The following is a 19888-nucleotide window of genomic DNA, read 5'->3' as shown; positions in this document are numbered from 1 at the left end:
TGGATCAAGGAATCATCTCAACTTTCAAGTCTTATGACTAAAGAAATGCATTTTGTAAGTCAATAGGTGTCACAGATGGTGATTCCTCTCATGGATCTGGGCAAAAGATAAACTGAAAACCGTCCAGAAAAGATTCACCATTCTCGATGCTGTTAAGAACATTTGTGATTCATAGGAAGGGGGTCAGGATACCAACACAAACAGGAATTTGGAAGTAGTGGATTCCAGCCCTCATGGATGACTCTGAGGGTTCAAGACTTCATGGAGGAAGTCACTGCCCATGGGGTGGAAGGAGCCAGAGAACGAGAATAATCAGAAGTGGATCCTGAAGATGGGACTGCACTGCTGTGCTCTCATGATCAAACTTGAACAGATTAGGAGCTGCTTCGTGTGGATGAGCAAAGAAAGTGGTTTCTTGAGATGGAATCTAATTGTGGTGAAGGTGCTGTGAAGACTATTGAAACGACATCTGAGGATTTAGAGCATTACATAAACTTAGTTAATAAACCACTACTAGGGTTTGAGAGGAATTTGAAAGGAGTTTGAAATTTGAAAGAAGTTCTACTCCAATTTGAAAGACGTTCTACTGGAGATAAAATGCTATAAAACAGCATTGCATGCTACAGATAAACCAAACCATTTATGAAAGGAAAATTCAATCAATGTGGCAAATCTCAATGTTCTTATTTTAAGAAACTACCACAGCCATCCCAACTTAAGCAACCACCACCCTGATTAGTCAGGAACCATCAACACTGAGGCACGACCCTCCACTAGCAAAAAGATTAAGACCAGCTGAAAGCTCAGATAATTAGCATCTTCTCAGCAATAAAGTATTTTTTAAATTAAGGTATGTATGTTTTTTAAACAATGTTATTGCACATTAATGGACTATAGTACAATGTAAATGTAACTTATATGCACTGGCAAACCAAAAACTTCACTTTATTGTGATATTTGCTTTATTGCAGAAGTCTCAAGCCAAACCCAAAATATGTCCAACATATGCCTGTATTTACTATCTGTCCTTTTACAGAAAAACTTTGCCAATCCTGTCAGCAGCTAATTAGAAAAAAAAAAAAAAAAAAAAGAGGTAATGGGACAGAAAACGTATTTGAAGAAACCAGAAACTAATCATATTTTTAGAAAAAAATATATAACCTTGTGCATTCAAAAAACTCAATGAAATCTACCCAAAATCAATTAAAAAGCACCACACCTACACAAGTTAAACTTCTAAAAACCAAAAACAAGGGAAAAAACTGGAAAGAAGTCAGAGAAAAAAGTCACAGTACTTACAACAGAGAAATGATGTGAATGACTACCGGGTTCTCAAGAGACACCAGAAGACAAAAGACTACAGGAAAAACTTTCAGGCAGTTGGAAAAAAAAATAAACAAACACTGTCAATTTGGAATTGCATACCCATGGAAAATATCATTCACAAGTAATGATGGAATAAGAACATTTTCAGACAACAAAAAACTAAAATAATTTGTTAAAAAGAAAGGCTAACCAGAAACACCAGAGTGGCTCAGTTGGTTAAGCTTCTGTCACTTGATTTTGGGTCAGGTTATGATTTCAGGGTACTGAGTTCAAGCCCTGCGTTAGGCTCCATACTCATCAGGGAGTCCGCTGGAGATTCTCTCCCTCTCCCTTGCCCCTCCCACCTCCACATGCGTTCCCACTCTCTAAAATAAATAAATAAATCTTTAAGAAAAAAGAATACTTAAAAAGCAGTACAAACCAACTAGATCTAACAGATACCTGTAAATAGAACATTCCATCCATGCAACAGAACACACATTCTTCTCAAGTGCATATTCAATATTCTCCTGGAGAGATCAAATATTAGGGAGTAAAACAAGTCTCAATTATTTTAAAAGGATTGAAATAAGACAAAATATGTTCTATGATTCGGTGGAATGAAATAAGGTATCAAAAACATAATGAAGTTTGGAAAACTCACAAATACATAGAATTTAAATAAGAATCTTCTAAATAACGGGTCAAAAACAATCACAAGAGAAAGCAGAAAATACTTTGAAGTAAATGAAAACAAAAACACAACATACCAAATTTTATGAGATGCAGCTAAAGCAGTTGGAAGTAAATTTTTAACTACAAACCCTTAATTAAAAAAAAGGAAAAATTTCAAATCAAGAATCTAATCTTCTACCTAAGGATATCAGAGAAAGAGTAAACTAAACCCAAAGTAAGCAGAAGAAAATATGAAGATTATAGAGTGAAAATAAAGAATAGAAAAATAGAGATAAATCAACAAAACCAAAAAGTAGGTTTCTTGAAAAGATAAATAAAATCAACAAATCTTTTTAGTTAAGACTAATCAAGACAAAAGAAGATTACTAAAATCGGGAATGAATTACTATCACTACTGACCTTATAAAACTAAAAAGGATCATAACAAAAATTCTACAAGCACGTATACCAACAAATTAGATAACCTAGGTGAAATGAAAAAACCCTAGAAAGATAAACTATTCAAACTAACTCAAGAAAAAGCATAAAATTGGAGAAACCTATAGCAAGAGATTGAATTAGTAAACCAAATCCTTTCCACAAAAGCAAGCCCAAGACCAGATGCTTCCTGGGAATTCTACCAAATGCTTGAAGAATTAACAATCATACTTACAAACTCTTCAAAACACAGAACGGGGCACCCAGATGGCTCCATCATTTCAGTGTCCAACTCCTGGTTTCAGTTCAGGTCATGATCTCAGTGTCTTGAGATCAAGCTCTGCAACAGGCTCTGCATAGGGCATGAAGCCTGCTTTTAAGATTCTCTTTTTCCCTCAGCCTCTTCCTCCCACTTGAGAATGAGCACAGGCACATGCATGCTCTCTCTCTCTCTCTCTCTAAAAAACAAAACAAAACAACCGAAGAACATGCACGATCCCAACTCATTCTATGATACCAGTGTTGCACTGACACCAAAATCAGGAAAAGTCATTATAAGACAACTATAGACCGATATCCCCTATGAATACAGATGCAAAAATAAAAAGTAAAAACAAAGTACTAGCACACTGACCTGGTAATTTAGGGGGAAAAAAAGTATTTACAATATGATCAATCAAGATTTCTGCTAGGAATGCAAGGTTGGTTCACCATATGAAATCCATAAACCTAATACAAACTTCATATAATAATAAAAAAAAATAAGTATCTCAATAGATGCAGAAAGAACACTTGACAAAATCCAACACCTTTTAATGATAAAAACAAACAAATCCAAACAAAAACTAGGAAACTTCAACCCGAAAAAGAGCATCTACAAAAAATCCATAGCTAACAGAAGAGTGAAATACAGAAAGCTTGTCTCCTAAGAAAATGAAAAAGACGAGGATAAATTATTATTACCACTTTTATTAAACACTGTGCTACAGGTTGTAGTCAGGACAATTACACAAGAAAAAGAAATAAAAGGCATTCAGTCTGGAAAGAAAGAAGTAACAGCTATGTCTACATACAGATTACACAACACTGTATGTAGAAAAATCCTACCGAAATCACAAAAACACATAGAGCTAATAAATAAGTACAGCAAACTTGCAGGATAACAAAATCAATATAGAAAAATCAGTGGTATTTCTATATGTTAACTATTGAACAATCTAAAAATGAAATTAAGAAAGGAATTCCATGTTGGAGAGGATGCGGAGAAAAGGGAACCCTCTTACACTGTTGGTGGGAATGTGACCTGGTGCAGCCACTCTGGAAAACTGTGTGGAGGTTCCTCAAAGAGTTAAAAATAGACCTGCCCTACGACCCATCAATTGCACTGCTGGGGATTTACCCCAAAGATTCAGATGCAATGAAACGCCGGGACACCTGCACCCCGATGTTTCTAGCAGCCATGTCCACAATAGCCAAACTGTGGAAGGAGCCTCGGTGCCCATCGAAAGATGAATGGATAAAGAAGATGTGGTTTATGTATACAATGGAATATTCCTCAGCCATTAGAAACGACAAATACCCACCATTTGCTTCAACGTGGAGGGACCTGGAGGGTATTATGCTGAGTGAAGTAAGTCAATCGGAGAAGGACAAACATTATATGTTCTTATTCATTTGGGGAATATAAATAATAGTGAAAGGGAATATAAGGGAAGGGAGAAGAAATGTGTGGGAAATATCAGAAAGGGAGACAGAACATAAAGACTCCTAACTCTGGGAAATGAACTAGGGGTGGTGGAAGGGGAGGAGGGCAGGGGGTGGGGGTGAATGGGTGACGGGCACGGAGGGGGACACTTGACGGGATGAGCACTGGGTGTTATTCTGTATGTTGGTAAATTGAACACCAATAAAAATTAATTAAAAAAAAAAAAGGAATTCCATTTATAATAGCACCAAAAAAAAAAAAAATAGGAGTAAATTTAACCTAGCAGGTATAAGACTTGTATACTGAAAATGACCAAACCTCACTGAAAGAAGTTAAAGATCTAAAAAATTTAAAACCCATCCAATGGTCATGAATTGCAATACTACATATTTTAGAACACTTCCCTAATTACAGACACAACACAATCTGTATCAAATCTCAGCTTTTTTTTTTTTAAGAAATTGACAATATATAATCCTATATAATTCATATAGAAATGCAAGGGAGTCAGAGTAGTCAAAACAATCATGAAAAAAGAAAAACAAAACTGGAGGATTCACGCTTCTCAATTTTAAAACCATAGTGGGGCGGGCACCTGGATGGCTCAGTCAGGTAAGCAAGACTTTTGGTTTTGGCTCAGGTTCTGATATCAGGGTCTGATCTCGGGTCATGAGCCCACACTGGGCTCCCCACTCAGTGCTAGCCTGCTTGGGACTCTCTCTCCCTCCCCCTCTGCCCTTCCTCGCCACAAGTACATACTCTCTAAAATAAATAAATATTTAAGAAAAAAATAACTATAAAGCTACAGTGATCAAGACTGTGTAGCACTGGCATTAATGATAAATCTATAGGTCAATGAAACAGAACAGAGAATTTAGAAATAAACCTATGTGTCTATGGTCAACTGATTTTCAAGAAGAGAACTAAAACAATTTTATGGGGAAAGAACAATCTCCCCAAATATGGTGCTGGAACACCTGGATAATCACATACCAAATAGTGACAGGGAAACCCTACCTTATGCCCTGTACAAAAATTAACTTGAAAAAAACCCACAGATTTAAATATAAAGATAAAACTATAGCTCTCAGAAGGAAGCATAGGTGCAAATTTTCATGTCTTGAGATTAGGCAGTGATTTATTGGATGTGACATTTAAAGCAAAAGCAACAAAAGAAAAAATAAATATAATGAACTTAATCCAAGTTAAAAACATTTTTGCTTGAAAGGATACTACCAAAAAAAGTGAAAAGACAATTCAGCAAAAGAGTGAAAATGTTTGCAAGTAATATATATAATAAGAATATTATAGGGACGCCTGGGTACCTCAACAGTTGAGTGTCTGCCATCAGCTCAAGCTGTGATCCTGGGGCCCTAGGATTGAGTCCCGCATCAGGTCCCCGCAGGGCCTGCTTCTCCCTCTGCCTATGTCTCTGCCTCTGTCTGTGGGTCTCTCATGAATAAATACATAAAACATTTTTAGGGATGCATGGGTGGCTCAGCAGTTGGGGAGCTGCCTTCAGCTCAGGTCGTGATCACAGGATCCGGGATCGAGTCCCACACTGGACTCCTGCGAGGCGCCTGCTTCTCCCTCTGCCTGTGTTTCTGCCTCTCTGTGTGTCTCATGAATAAATAAATAAATCTTTAAAAAATAAATATTTTTTTAAAAAAAGAATATTATATCTAGAATATATAAAGAACTCTTACAACTCAATAATAAAAATAACCCAATAGTTTAAACTGAGCAAAGTACTTGAACAGACATTTCTCAAAGAAAGACAAATAGCCAATAAAAACATGAAAGGCTGCTCAACATCACTAACTAGGTGAATAAAACTATACTGAGACACAACTTCGCATTCAGTATGCTAGCTATAATCATAAAGAGGGATAATAATCCTCAAACACTGCTGCTGGAAAATGGAAAATGGTATAGCCAATTTAAAAAAAAAAAAACAGTTTGGCAGTTTCTTACAAAGCTAAAATATATAGTTTCCAAATGAGAGCAATTCCATCCTTACATGTATACAGCTGACCTTTGAACAATATGGGTTTGAACTACATGGACACACTTATACAGTGTTTTTATAGTACAGAACTGCAAATTTATTTTCTCTGATTTTCTTACCAGTTCTTTGCTCTAGTTTACTTTGTTGTAAAAATATAGCATCTAAAACATATACAAAATAGTGTTGTTTGTTAGCGGTAAGGCTTCCAGCCAACAGTAGACTACTAAGTAGTCAAGTTCTGGAAGAGTCAAGTTTTATGGGGACTTTCAACAGTGTAAGAGTCGCTGCCTCAGCCCCCACCTTGTTGGAAGGTCAACTATGTATTTACTTTACATGACTCAGGAGGACCCAGATAGATAGATATTCAAGAAAATTAGAAACACGTATTCACAGAAAATCTTGTACACCTATGTTCACAGCAGCATTACCCATGATAACCAAAAATACAAATAACCGGGATGTCCATCAACTGCGATCAAAAGATAAACAAACAAAAAGATAAACAAAATGTGGTATATTCATACAAGGGAGTATTTCTCACCCACTCAAATGAATGAAGTACTGATGCAAGCTACAACATGAAGGAACCTTCAAACCAATATTCTAAGTAAAAGAAGCCCAATATAAAAGGCTACATACTGTAAGATTCCATTTATATGAAATGTTCAAGAATAGAGAACTTGGAGATACAAAAAGTAGATCAACAGAGTGACCGCTAATGACTAAAGAGCTTCTTTTTGGGGTGATGAAAATGTTCTTAAATTAGACAGTAGTGGGACGCCTGGGTGGCTCAGCAGTTGAGCGTCCGCCTTTGGCTCAGGGTGTGATCCCGGGAGTCAAACATCTGGCTCCCTGCATAGGGCCTGCTTATCCCTCTGCCTGGGTGTCTCTCTCTCTCTCTCTCTCTCTCATAAAATAAATAGAATCTTAAAAAAAAAATTAGACAGTTGTGACAGTTACAAATCTCTCTGAGCAGATTAAAAACTACTGAAATGTATTCTAGAAAGACCTCAGTATCATTATCCTTGTCCCCCATATCCTTCCAACCCCCTTTATGGTGGCAAAATCCAGCCCCAGTTAAAACCAACACTCTGCTTCCTTGCTGCTTGTAGGTTGCTAGATCAACACCTGTCCCGTTGCTCAGGGCCTCATTTTCAACTTAAAATCACCATCTTCAAGTGAACTGTTAGTCCTGCCCTGATCCACCCCCTCTCCCAAGTTCCTAGACAACTACGTCATGTGTTGCTATTCTCTTCAAACCTCCAAAGCCTCTCATTCTCAGATCACAATCTTGCTCGCTCTCACTGAAGACAGCATCAGGAAGGAATTTCCTCAAGACCTGAAGCCACATCTACTCACTCAGCAGCAACTGTCCTCTAAACTCTGCATTCCCTCCTCTCCTTGATCCCACATAACCCATCCTACATAGCCTGTAGGATACGTGAGATTAACCTATATATACCTGATATAACCCATCAGTTTATGTGCTAAAGTCTAGTCCCTCAGCCCCCTTAATAAGCCACTAGCATGAGTAAAGGTCTCCTCATGCCTCTGCATTAGCAAAATTTCCCTCTACTGGACCAGTTCTGTCAGCACAGATGCTGTCATTTCTCCCGTCTTAAACAATCTTCTCCACTCCACAACCCCCTCCAGGTACTGCCCCAGCTCTCTCTTCCCCCATTGCAGTAGCCTCCATGCACTGCTTCCCAAATGCTACTTGAACAAGCTTTGCTCCCACTAATCTGCTAAACTGCTGGTCGAGATCCCAGAGATTCCACATTGCTAATTCCAGCGGTAACCTCTTGGACATGCCTTTGCTCAACCTGTTTGCCAGAGCTGATCACTATCGCCTCCTTGACAGCTTTCTTCACCTGACTTGTAGAATCCCATGCTGACTGGTTTTCCTCCTCAACATCCAATACTAGGGTGCTCAACCTTGGAACACTTCCGTTCCCCATCTATACTCACCAAGAAGAGGTCACATCCAGATTATGGCTAAATCACATCTGTATACAGAAGTCTCCCACATGTTTATCTGCAAACTCTGCCAAGGGCTCCACGCTCCACCCCACGAGTTCCTAATCAACACCCCGAATTCAGCACATCCAAGTGGAATTCATGATCTCCTCTCCAAACCTGGTCCTTCTGAAGCCTTCCCAATCTCAGGAAATAGCAAATCCATCTTTCTAATTCCTTGGGCCAAACACATCACAGTCATCCTTGATTCTTCCCCTTCTTTACGAACTCACATCCAAACCCTCAGATCATCTAGTCTGGCACTACCTTCAAAAATGCATCCTGCATCTGACCATTCTTCATGACCGCATCACTGCACCCTGATGCAGGCAACGCTTCTAGGCTGAATCATTCAGCAGCCTCCAACCACTCTCCTGCCTCTGCCTTTGCCCCTTTTCCATATACATTCTTCTGAATCACACTCCACAAGGTCCTACGTCATCTGACACCCTACTATCCCTCTGGCCGCAATCTCATCCAAGACTTCCCTTTGCCCACACCTCTTATGGCTTCAATTATGCCCCCCACAAAATTCAGGTGAAGTCTTAACCCCAAGTACATCAGAATGTGACCATACAGTTGACTCTTAAACAATGTGGGCTCTAGGGGCAACAACAATCAAAAATCCATTGTGCAATCAAAAATCCACATGCAACTTTGGACTCCTCAAAAACTTAATGACTAACAGGCTACCGTGAGCCAGAAGCCTTACCAGAAGCCTTACCGATAATAAGCAATTTACACATTTTGTAACGTTATTACAATGTTACAATGCTATTATATACTGTATTCTTAAAATATCAAACTTCTTAATTTTTTCAGTATTTCAAGGCTGCAGTTTATCTGTTTTTTTCAAACTGTAACAAATCTCCAAAAATTTGCCAGTGCTGTTATTGAAAAACAATCCATGTATAAGTGGACCTGTATGGTTCAAACCTTCTTTTTTTCCAGGTGTCACCTATATTTGGAGATCTGGCCTTGGAAGGGATAATTAACGTTAAGTGAGGCCTCTAGGGTGGGCCCTCAGACAATACAACTGGTGTCCTTACAAGAAGAGATTAGGATGCCCGTCACACAGCGACCAAGTAAAGACTCAGAAAGGACAGCCATCTGTAAGCCAATCCTGCCAACACTGGCCGGAACTGAGAAATCAATGTGTGTTGTTTCGATGCTGTCTGTGGTACTTAAGCTATGGCACCTATGCAAGTATGATCTGCTTCATCACATTCACCTCCTGTGGCTACATGACTACACCAAGCCTATACGTCTCAGGGCCATGTGGTCACCTTCCCTCTCCACAGGGTTAAGGATTATACTAGGTCCATCTTCAACTGCTGAAACCAAGGCCTGAGGACAGTGAATGACTCGCTCAAATAAGAGGTAAAGACAAAATCACATTTTATCTAGTTCTGTGATATATGAGAAATATCTCCATACTTGACCAATACTAGCTACTTAGAGGAAAAAAAGAAAGAAATCACTTACTTTTCAACCCAGAGCACTGAGACGAGCTTCACGCCTCTCTTCTGTGCTTTGTCCCAAGTGCTCTGGTATCCGTCTTTGAACACAACGTGAGTTACTTGTTTGTTAAAAGTTTTTGAAACCTGTAGAGAAAAGGTAGAAGATAAAATGTAAATTACCATTTACAATTTCATAAGTAAAACTGATCAAAAAGGATATCTTATTCAATATTTGTTGAAAGGAAAACATCTAAAGCCCCTACCCCAGCAATTCCATTTCTCAGAATCTGTCACAGAGAACTCCCTACTCTAATAAACAGATAATGCCACTTAGGAAACCTATCTACTCCAGTTAGGATGGTGTGTTATACACGTGTTTATCTCTGCTCCCTCTACATCGAGTTAGAGCTCCACAAGGATAAAAAGAGGGGGAAAGTAAGGAAGCGAAGGTAGGAACTGGCACAGGAACTGGCAGTGCATTTTTAGTAGAAGAGAGAATGGGAGTGGAGTCAAAAATAAAGAGATTTTAGACAAGCCTTGTACATCAAAGACAAAATAAAATTCACAGGAAGCAGACAACACAGGAAAAACTTATGTAATTAAAATTAAAAAGTATTATTTAATATATTTAGAAGAAAGTGACATTCGTTTAAATCTTCAGAAGATACTGTATTCATGAAAGAATATCCAAAATGGGAGGCTATTTTTTTTTTAAAGGACCAGAGAACTAAAGAGCTGTTGGAAATAAAAATATGATGACACAAGTAAAAAAAATGTCTATAGAAATGCTGGACAATAATAGATCTGAGAAACTGTACCCATGAACAACAAAAAGACAAGGAAATGGACACAATAGGAGATGTAAGATAAGAACATCAGCTTGATCAGGAGAACCAAGACCTAAGTAATAACAGTTGAAAGTAATACAGGAATAGAGAAAATGGAAAAGAAAACAGAAAATAGGGCAGCCCCGGTGGCGCAGTGGTTTAGCGCCACCTGCAGCCCAGGGCGTGGTCCTGGAGACCCAGGATGGAGTCCGACATCGGGCTCCCTGCATGGAGCCTGCTTCTCCCTCTGCCTGTATCTCTGCCTCTCTCTCTCTCTCTGTGTCGCTCATGAAAAAATAAATAAAATCTATAAAAAAAAAAAATCCGAAAATAATTCAAGAAAAATGACTCAAATTAAAGGGCATGTGTTCTAGATCAAAAGGACCCCCAAGGGCCTGGCATGAGAATGAAAACAGAACCTTACTAAGCTTATCATCGTGAAATTTCAGTGGAGCTGGAGTAAAGAAAGATTTGAAATTAAAAGAGAAAGTAAGGCAGCGAAGGTAGGAATAAATCACACCCAACAGTGAGACATGACAATGGCATCAGACTTCCCAACAGCAATCTGGAAGTCAGAAAACAATAGAGAAGTGCCTTCAAGGGAAAATAATATATACCTAACATTTTACAATCAGCTAAAATATCAATCAAAGGTAAAGAAAGGTATAATAATGGCATGTTCAAATTCACAGTGTCAAAAAATTGACCTTTATATGTAATCTTTCCATTAAGTGGAACTTGCCAATACATAATTCTTTTAACAATATTTAACTTCATCAAAGTATAGACATACACTGTTTGAAAATAAAAAGGTAAACACCAAAAGAAACAAATAAAATGGATCTAGAAAAAGCTGCCTTAGAAAAATAAAATGGGAAGTATAGGGCAAAGGACTGCTGGTTTCTCCTTGTTTGTACTATGAACTTCATGGCATCGCACATTTGCCCTTTTAAGCAACATGTATGTATCGCTTTGATAAAATATACATACATACTCTTTATCTATCTACCTGCCCACCTACCAGAAGGCCCTGGAGAGCTACTGAAGCAGTGAAGGATTATTACTGAGCTAAGAGTCTAGGTACAGATGAACACAACCAGAGGAGCCCAGCACTCGGTCATTTTTTTGTCAAATTTAGCAAACAATGGGCAGTACTTCTAAATGCCTCTGGAGACAAGAGGAACAAAAACTAGACTAAATTAGAATTGGGTAAGGGAGTGTGGCAAAACCCTCACATCTTGGATGGGCATCTGTGAAGGGCTGACCCGGGAGTAAGGGTAACAGTCATAGAGGCCCTCAAAGATCTGTAGTCCAGTTTTAAATCATCTCCAATCCTGCAACTGGATTAAGACAGTCTTGGAATATGAGCGCCAAAAACACCATGACTGAGGCAAATGTGAATCTTTTCTAAAGAAAGAAAATATAATTCTAGGTCTCAAATTATTAAAGGATGATCTTTTCAATAAATGGTGCTAAGATAAAAGAATATTCACGTGGAAAAACATGAAACTATTTCATACCACATATAAAAATCAATTCCAGATGTACAGTAAATCTAGATGTGAAAGGCAAAACGATAAAGCTTCCAGAAAATAACACAGGAGAAATCTTCATAATCTTGGTATAGGCACATTTGCCTTTTTTTTTTTTAAACAGGACACACAACAAACAAAGCTCACCGTAAAGAAATAAATAAACTGTATTCCAATTATCATCAAAAGATATCACAAAAAAGATGAAAAGACCAGCCACAGAGTTAGAAAATCCTGCAATTAATACGGCCAACAACGAGGCCAAGTGAAAAATAGAGGGAATGCTTCCAAGTCAAGAAGAGAAGGAAATACTCAATGGGAATACGAGCTGGAGTCTTGAACAGGCTCCTCAAAATAAATATATGAAAACGCGCAGGAAAATACCGCGTCAGACCCTGATGACACACGGCCAGCAACTTACCCGTGGGCTGAAAGTAAAGACAGAACCAAGTACAGACAGCAGCGGCCTCCCACCCACTGGCACTGGCACAGGCACAGCTTTCTGCAGTGGCCGAGTCCATTAGGAACCACTGCTAATCTTCTGAGATGTGATCAATTGTCTTTATCATACGGGAAAATCCTTTGTTCTTAGAGGTTATACACAGTGAACCGATTTAGGGCCAAATTTTATCTGTGACTTTCAAATAGTTTAGGAAAAAAAAAAAAACACTTTCACATGTAAATACACTGTACAGAAGAGATGCAGACGAAGCAAGGAGGCTAAGATGTTAACAATTATTGGGCGTCTATGTCCCACTCTTCCGTTTCTAAGTTTTCTAAATAAAAAATGGAAAGCAGAAAGCTCCAAGAGAGCGGAGGTGTGATGCTAACACTCAGCAGTGAGGGCCTCACGGCCCTCCTCCCAGCCACGCACCTGGTCTCTTAGCCAGGTAGGCAGCAGGTATAGAAACCAGGAAACTCGCTCTGGCTCCTACCCACCCGCGGGCCAGAACCGAAGGGGTCTTCTCGGGGTCCCAGGGCGCCCTGCCCCTACTGGTTCAGCACTCTCCACCCCAGGCTGTGCCGTGCAGCAGGGTGGGGACTGGTACCAGCCAGACAGGACTTAGGAGCACCCTCTCTGCCTGTGAGTGAAAGTCCTTCTGTTTTATGCCCTGGGTGCCTCTCTCCCCACCCTCACCCCTGGTCTGCGTTCACCCGTCTTCTCCCTTCACCCGCCTACGCTGTCATCCCCCGAGTCCCCCCCCCCCCCAACACACACACACACAAATACACTCTGTCCACAGCTCAGGTCCCTCTGAGCATAGACGTCTGCACCACCTCCTTCACTCCCGGGCTAACGTCCAATCCTTACCCGTCCCACTGAAAACTGCTACACTCAACAACACCCTGGAGTTCCCAAAACCTAACGTACACCCACCAGCGCCAACCTGTCTGGAGATTCTGAAGTCCGTCCTCCTCCGACTTCCAGACGTGCGTTCCTGAATCTCGTGGATGCCCCATCTGTCCGAGTCCCTGCTCCCGCCACCCGCCCTCCACACAGTAAGCTGGCTGCACCTCCAGCCCCTACCATCCTAACCACCGAGTCACTCCCACACTCGTGGTCTCCCCTGAGCCGCAGGCCTGACGCCCGACGACGCACTCTCCGGCCTTGACGATCTCCAATCCCACGTCTGTACCTCCCTGTGTCTGCCAGATATTTTCAATGTGCCCAAACTCACGATCTTTCCCTCCAAGACCTTCTCCTGCTCCTGTACTTCTCACTTCGGTCAACAACATCCTGCATCCAAGGAGCCAATGGCAGAAACCACGTTTCCAGGCCTAGAGTCTTCCCTCTTCACCCAAAGGCCAACTATTCTCTCTCTCTCATTTTTAAAGTTATTTATTTGACAGAGAAAAAGAGCACAGCAGTGGGAGAGTCGGGTGGAGGGAGAAGCAGACCCGCGCTGAGCCGGGGCCGGGGGCCCAGGAGCAGGACCTGAGCTGGCGGCAGGGCCTTAACCCCGGAGCCTCCCAGGTGCCCCACGACCAGCTGTCCTATAAACCCTGCTGTTTACACGGTTCATGTCACGGGCCGCCCTCCCCAACCCCGCTACTCACCCACGGTCTTCTCTGTCCTTCAGGCCTCACGTTCTAAGTACGACCTCCCGAAATAAAACACAGGCCCGTCCCACGAGGTCCCGGAGGACCAACGTCGCGCAGCAAGGTCAGGGGACTTACCTTTGCCCCCATATCCACAAGCTGGTTTGTAAACGTCTTGGAGTAATTTTCTGTTCCATTCACTGACCAGACTTCAACATATGCCACGACGTCTGAAACACAGGGTACCAGCGCGAATGTATTTGAACACCTGGCCCCCCCTCCGAGGACGACAGGCGGCGCGGCGCGCTCTCTCGCTCTATCTACTTTGAGAGGTAGGTTTGCAGCTTCTTGTACCAAAAGCCGATTCGAAATTGCTCTAGTGCTGCGCGGCTCCTAGAGCTGGGGGCAAACAACTTGGTTCCTAGGCCGAGGCTGACCCCTCAGCACGGCCGCCCGGCCCAGATTCCTAAACTACACTTGGCTTTTCCAGTGAAGGATGTTCTGTGTAAAGGACCAAACAACCAACCGCTCAGTTCACGTACAGGGGACAGCCCCCTGCCACAGGGACCCCCCCCCGCCATGGGACACAGAAGGTGCTGGACTGGGGGCAGCCCCCCCTCAGGGACCCTCCCCCCATGGGACAGGGAAGGTCCTGGACTGAGGACAGCCCCCCCCACAGGGACACCCCCATGGGACAGGGAGAGTCGTGTACTGGGGGACAGCCCCCAACCCCCATTTCCCCCCAGGTCAGCACCCCCAGGTGAGCCCCCCATCCCCCCCACCCCAAGTCAGCCCCCTCCAGGTCAGCCCCCCCACCCCCTACACCCCCCAGGACCACCCTCCCACCCCATACCCGCCCCAGGACATCTCCCCCACCCCCTATCCCCCCAGGTCAGCCCCCCTAGATCAGTCCCCCCACCCCTACACCCCCAGGACCACTCCCCTACCCCGTACCGACCCAGGACATCCCCCCACCTCCTATCCCCCCAGGGCAGCCCCCCACACCCTATCCCCCCAGGTCAGCCCTCCCAGGTCAGCCCCCCCACCCCCTAGCCCCCAGGGCAGCCCCCCATCGCCCCCCGCCCCAGGTCAGCCCTCCCAGGTCAGCCCCCCCCCCGAGGTCAGCCCCCCCCCGAGGTCACCCCCCCCCCCCGGCCGCCGCCGCGCGGACTTCCGGGAAGGCCAGACCGGGTCCCCGCGCCAGCAGCCGACCCCGCGGCCCAGACCCGGGCGCAGCCCCGACCCCCGCGGCCGCGGACTCCGCGCCCAGAGCGCAGGGCCCTCACCTGCCAGGACCCGCCGTCCGCCGGGCCCCGGAGCCGCCATGAGCCGCCGGAGGACGCGCCCCGCCGCCCCGCGCCGAGCCCCGTGGCGGAGCGGCCGGTACTGAGCATGCGCACGGCCGCCGCGCGCCCTCACTCCGCTCCACCGCGTCCGCGCGTCCGCGCTTTCGCAGCAGCCGCGGGGCGGGGACCTGGAGGCCGCCGCTCGCCTCCCGAGCGCCCAGCGCCCTGCCCCTCGGAATTGGGACGGCCCGGGTCGGACCCTCACATCCCGCCGGGGTGGGGGGGGGGTGGGGGGGTGGGGGGTGGGGGGCGGGGCTCAGATCCCCGATAGGGAGGCCCCGGGGCTCAGATCCCCGCTGGGGGGGCCCCGGGGCTCAGGTCCTGCAGGGTGGCAGGGAGAGCCGGGTCTCGCCCCCCTCCGTGGGAACCCCGAGCATCACCTCGCGGGGCTCTGCACTACGCCGAACCTCGGACCCCGGCTTGGGAGGGGGCGCCTAGGTCCCCGACTACCGCCGAGGGAGCCGCGCTCCGCCGCCCCACTCCAGCTCTGCCGCCCGCAAATCCCGGAGCGGATACATCCGGGCGGGAGCGGGCGGACCCCGGAGGGAGCGCGGGAGTTCCGGGTCGGTGAACAGCCCTGCAGCCGCCCGGCCGCGGAGCCTCCGGGATTCGAACCTCCCGCCCGCGGCGCCCGGCCCCGCCCCCGCCCGCGGAGCCCCGCCCCCGCCCGCAGGCCCCGCCCCCGCCCGCGGAGCCCCGCCCCGGGCTACCTGCGGAGGATGCTTTGTGGAGCGCGCGCGGTCCTGCCTGGCTGCGGGTGGAAGCTCTCCCCGAAACGCGGAATTAAAGGATGAAGCACCGAATGTATAAAAACCTTCATCTCCAGTGATTTCAGTACCGTCGTGTGCTGCGCCCGGCAGGCTCCGTCACCACGCTTGATGGAAAACGCAGGAGGCTCCTGCCTAGTGGTGAGAGTACCACCCTCTATCCCTCTATTTTGGGATCAGACTGGACCTGGAGCCCGGAGACGTCAGTCGTCAGTCACTGACTAGCTGTGACGAACTGATGAGTTACTAAGACTTTCCGAGCTTCATTTTCCTGTAAAAAAAAAAAAAAAAAAAGAAAATCCTTAATAGTAATGGAATTAATAACTGACATTTGTTGAGCAATGGGCTTTGGATTTATTATCAAAGTTGACCTTAACCTGTGAGGTGAATGTTCTTATTACAATTTACAAAGTGTATATATATTTATATGTATATTATATATTTATATGTGTGTGTATGTATATATATAATATATACACTCCAATTCTCCACCACTCCCACTCCTCCTCCTGCCCCACTGCTTTACAATCAAAAAACTTTTCTCTTATTCTGTGGATCGTTAGATGTTCACAAAGGCCCTGTTAGAAAAAAAGTGAGCAGGGGCGCCTGGGTGGCTCAGTCCTTAAGCCTCCGACCTTTGGCTAATCCATATAATAATCAGGTACAACAGAATACCTGACCAGTCTAAGGTGACATAACTCGGAACTCATATTGGTTAGAAATGGAAACCATACACTGTTTTTTGGGTTTGTTTTGTTTTTTACTAAATCCAGTGGCAGGGTACGTGTACAAGAATATAGGCTACCAGCTTCCACCCTGTGTTTCTAAGGAATTACCTTGAGCATATGCGGCCTCCAACCCCCACTTCCTAGACTCAGATCTTTGATCAGTATTTCATTATCATGAATTGTTGACCTAATGAAGTGTAAAGAAATGGTAACACCCTTTCCTTGGGAGAGTGAGCTCAGGTGGTTACTGAAGATAAGGCTACTTCTTGTCTTTACCAAGTGAGGTGAATGCTGAGAAGATTTAGAATCCAATCATGACAGGATAAAAATAGATAAAACCAATCACCTTTGCTGTACAAAAGGTGATATAAAAATTCAGGATTGGTTCTTCAGCTTTAAGCTCACAAATATTTTCTTCTATTCCTTCTAGAAATCTTAGTTTTAGGTTTTGTATTTACGTTTAGGATCTATTTTGAGTTGATCTTTGTATATGGTAGAGATAGGGACCTAAGTTCATTTTTTGCGCATGGATATCCAAATATTTCAGCATAACTTGTTGATAAGCTGTTTGTCCACTGCATTCACCACATTTGTATCTTAGCCAAAATCAGTCGTGCATGTATGTGCAGTTTATTTTTGGACCTCTATCAGTTCAGTTGAGCTATCTTTTTATCATATTTTCCTGTTTTGATTACTGGAGATTTATAAATAAGTTACAAAGTCAGATAAGGTAAGCCCAAAAACTCTGTTCTTTTTTGAAAGTGTTTATATATTCCAGAACTTTTGTATTTCCATATACATGAATCTTAAAATCATCGTGTCATTTTCTAAAAAAAAAAAAAAAAAAAAGCCTGGAATTATATTGAATCTCCGATCTATTTGAGCAAGAATTGATATCTCAAAAATATTAAATCTGGGGCATCTGGCTGGTTCAGTCAGTAGAGCCTGCACGTCTTGATCTCAGGGTAGTAAGTTCAAGCCCCACATTGGGAGGGGGATGCGTACTTTAAATAAACTTTTAAAAAATATTAAATCTTTTGATACATTAACTGTCTATTTAGGTCTTCTTTAATTACTCTCATCAGTGTTTTGTACTAGTCAGAGGATGAGTCTTTTACAACTTTTGTCAAATTTCAAATTCCAACCTAAGTGTTACCATTTTTGTTGATACTGTGAATGATTTTTTATAGTTTCGATTTCCCATGGAAATATAATTGGTATTTGTCATTGATCTCATGTTCTGCCAACTTGCTAAATTTAATTACTGGTTCCCAATAGCTTTTTGTACATTCCATACAGTGTTCTACAATCACATTGTCTGTTTTTGGAGGAAACCTTTTCTTCTTCCAACTTCGGTCCAGTGAATGGGAGCCTACAATTAACAATAGACAGATTTACAGGAGAAAAAACAAAGCTTATTTTCACATGTTCACTGTACAGGTGGAAGTACTCAGTAATGTGTGACCCACTGAATTAGCCAGAAATAAGAAGTTTATCTACCAAACCCAACAAAGTTTGGGCTTTCAAAGTTTTTCTCATTTAGGTTTTGCACATTTTCTTGTCAAGTTTGTTCTTTATTTTTGTTTGCAAATGGATCTTTTCTATCCACACACCCTGCAATTGCATGTTCATTTCATTTCTGGATCCTTTTTTTTTTTTTTTAAGATTTTATCTATTTATTCCTGAGAGACACAGAGAGGCTGAGATACAGGCAGAGGAGAAGCAGGTCCCTGCAAGGAGCCCTAAATGGGACTCAATCCTGGATTCCGAGGTTACGCCTTGAGCTAAAGGCAGACGTTCAACCACTGAGCCACCCAGGTATCCCTATTCCTCCATCCTTACTGAATTTATTGTTTAAGTTAGTTCTATCAGCAATTCCCTAGAGGTTTCCAGGTATATTACTATTTCCTCTGTAGTAAAAATAGTTTTACTTATTTAAAAATTCTGGGCCACTTACTGATTTCCCTGTCTAATGAGAGTAGATAACACGTCCACTGAATAATGTGGAACAGTTGTAGAGATAGTGGACATCATTTTTGTTTTCTTCTGATCTTAGTAGAAGAAAGTGCTACTCTAGTGCTACTCCATTGAGTAAGATGCCTGGGCGGCTCAGTCAGTGAAGCATCTGTCTTCAGCTCAGGTCATGATCTCAGGGTCCTGGGATGCAGCCCTGCATTGGGCTCCTAGCTCAGCAAGGAGTCTGCCCCTCCCTCTCCCTCTGCCTATGCCCTTCACCCCACTCCTGCTTGCTCTCTCCTTTTCTCTAATAAAATCTTTTTTAGAAAATCAATAAATGTGTCTGATGGAACTGAACAAGTTGATGCTAAAACTCATGTGGAGAAATATATCAGACTAGGAATTCACTGGAAAGGAAAAGCTACCATCATTGCCAGACATAGAACATGTTATCATTGAGACTGTGTTCCTGGTGTGTGACCAAACAGGCCAGGGGGAGAGTGCTGAGGGTCCAGAAATACACCTAAGTATATGTGGACATTGGATAAATTGCAAACATAGTACCTCAAATCACTGGATCTAAGACAGAGTTTTGATGTCCTCGAGAAAAGAATACAAAATTAAATCAGTATCTCTGACCAGACATAAAAATGAACCTAAAATGGATTGAGGCTCTGAATGTAAAAAAAAAAAAAAAGAAAAAGAAAAAAAAGTAAACACTCAAGTTCTAGAAGCACACATGGGTGAATTGTGAATTCCAATATAACCTGGGTGTGGGGAAAAGGCTTTGTTACTGTACCTCAAAACTAGCTTCAATAAAAGAATGGTTAAAAACGATGACACACCATGAACGGAGTCAAGAGGCTACTGACAGAGATCAGAGTCAGAGAGATTTGAAGATTCTGGTAAGGACAGAGGAAGGAGCCAAAGAACACAGCAGCAGCGGGAAGAACCAAAAAAGGCCAGGAAACAGATTCTCCCCCGGAGCCTCCAGAGGGAGCATTGGCCCACAGACACCTTGTCATTAGCCCAGTGAGACTCACAGCAGACTTCCGATATCACAACTGTAAGATAATAAATGTCAT

At 43.3% G+C, this 19888-nt stretch overlaps 1 protein-coding gene across 5 annotated transcripts in view; it reads right to left on the bottom strand.

Annotated features, from left to right (window-relative positions):
* MCPH1 (microcephalin 1) overlaps window positions 1-15391 on the bottom strand; it is a 229912-nt gene extending 214521 nt beyond the window's left edge. For all 5 annotated transcript variants that reach the window (XM_055334855.1, XM_055334856.1, XM_055334857.1 and 2 more), the window contains exons 1-3: window positions 15293-15391; window positions 14145-14236; window positions 9633-9751 (exon numbers count right to left, since the gene is read on the bottom strand). In XM_055334855.1, the coding sequence (XP_055190830.1) occupies window positions 9633-9751; window positions 14145-14236; window positions 15293-15332 (251 nt within the window). In that variant the 5' untranslated portion in view covers window positions 15333-15391. The remainder of the gene's footprint in view (window positions 1-9632; window positions 9752-14144; window positions 14237-15292) is intronic.
* Window positions 15392-19888: the final 4497 nt, after the last annotated feature.

Source organism: Nyctereutes procyonoides, unplaced genomic scaffold, assembly GCF_905146905.1.
Source record: "Nyctereutes procyonoides isolate TBG_1078 unplaced genomic scaffold, NYPRO_anot_genome, whole genome shotgun sequence".
In the NCBI taxonomy this organism is placed as follows: domain Eukaryota; kingdom Metazoa; phylum Chordata; class Mammalia; order Carnivora; family Canidae; genus Nyctereutes; species Nyctereutes procyonoides.
This window is presented reverse-complemented; position numbering and strand designations above follow the sequence as displayed.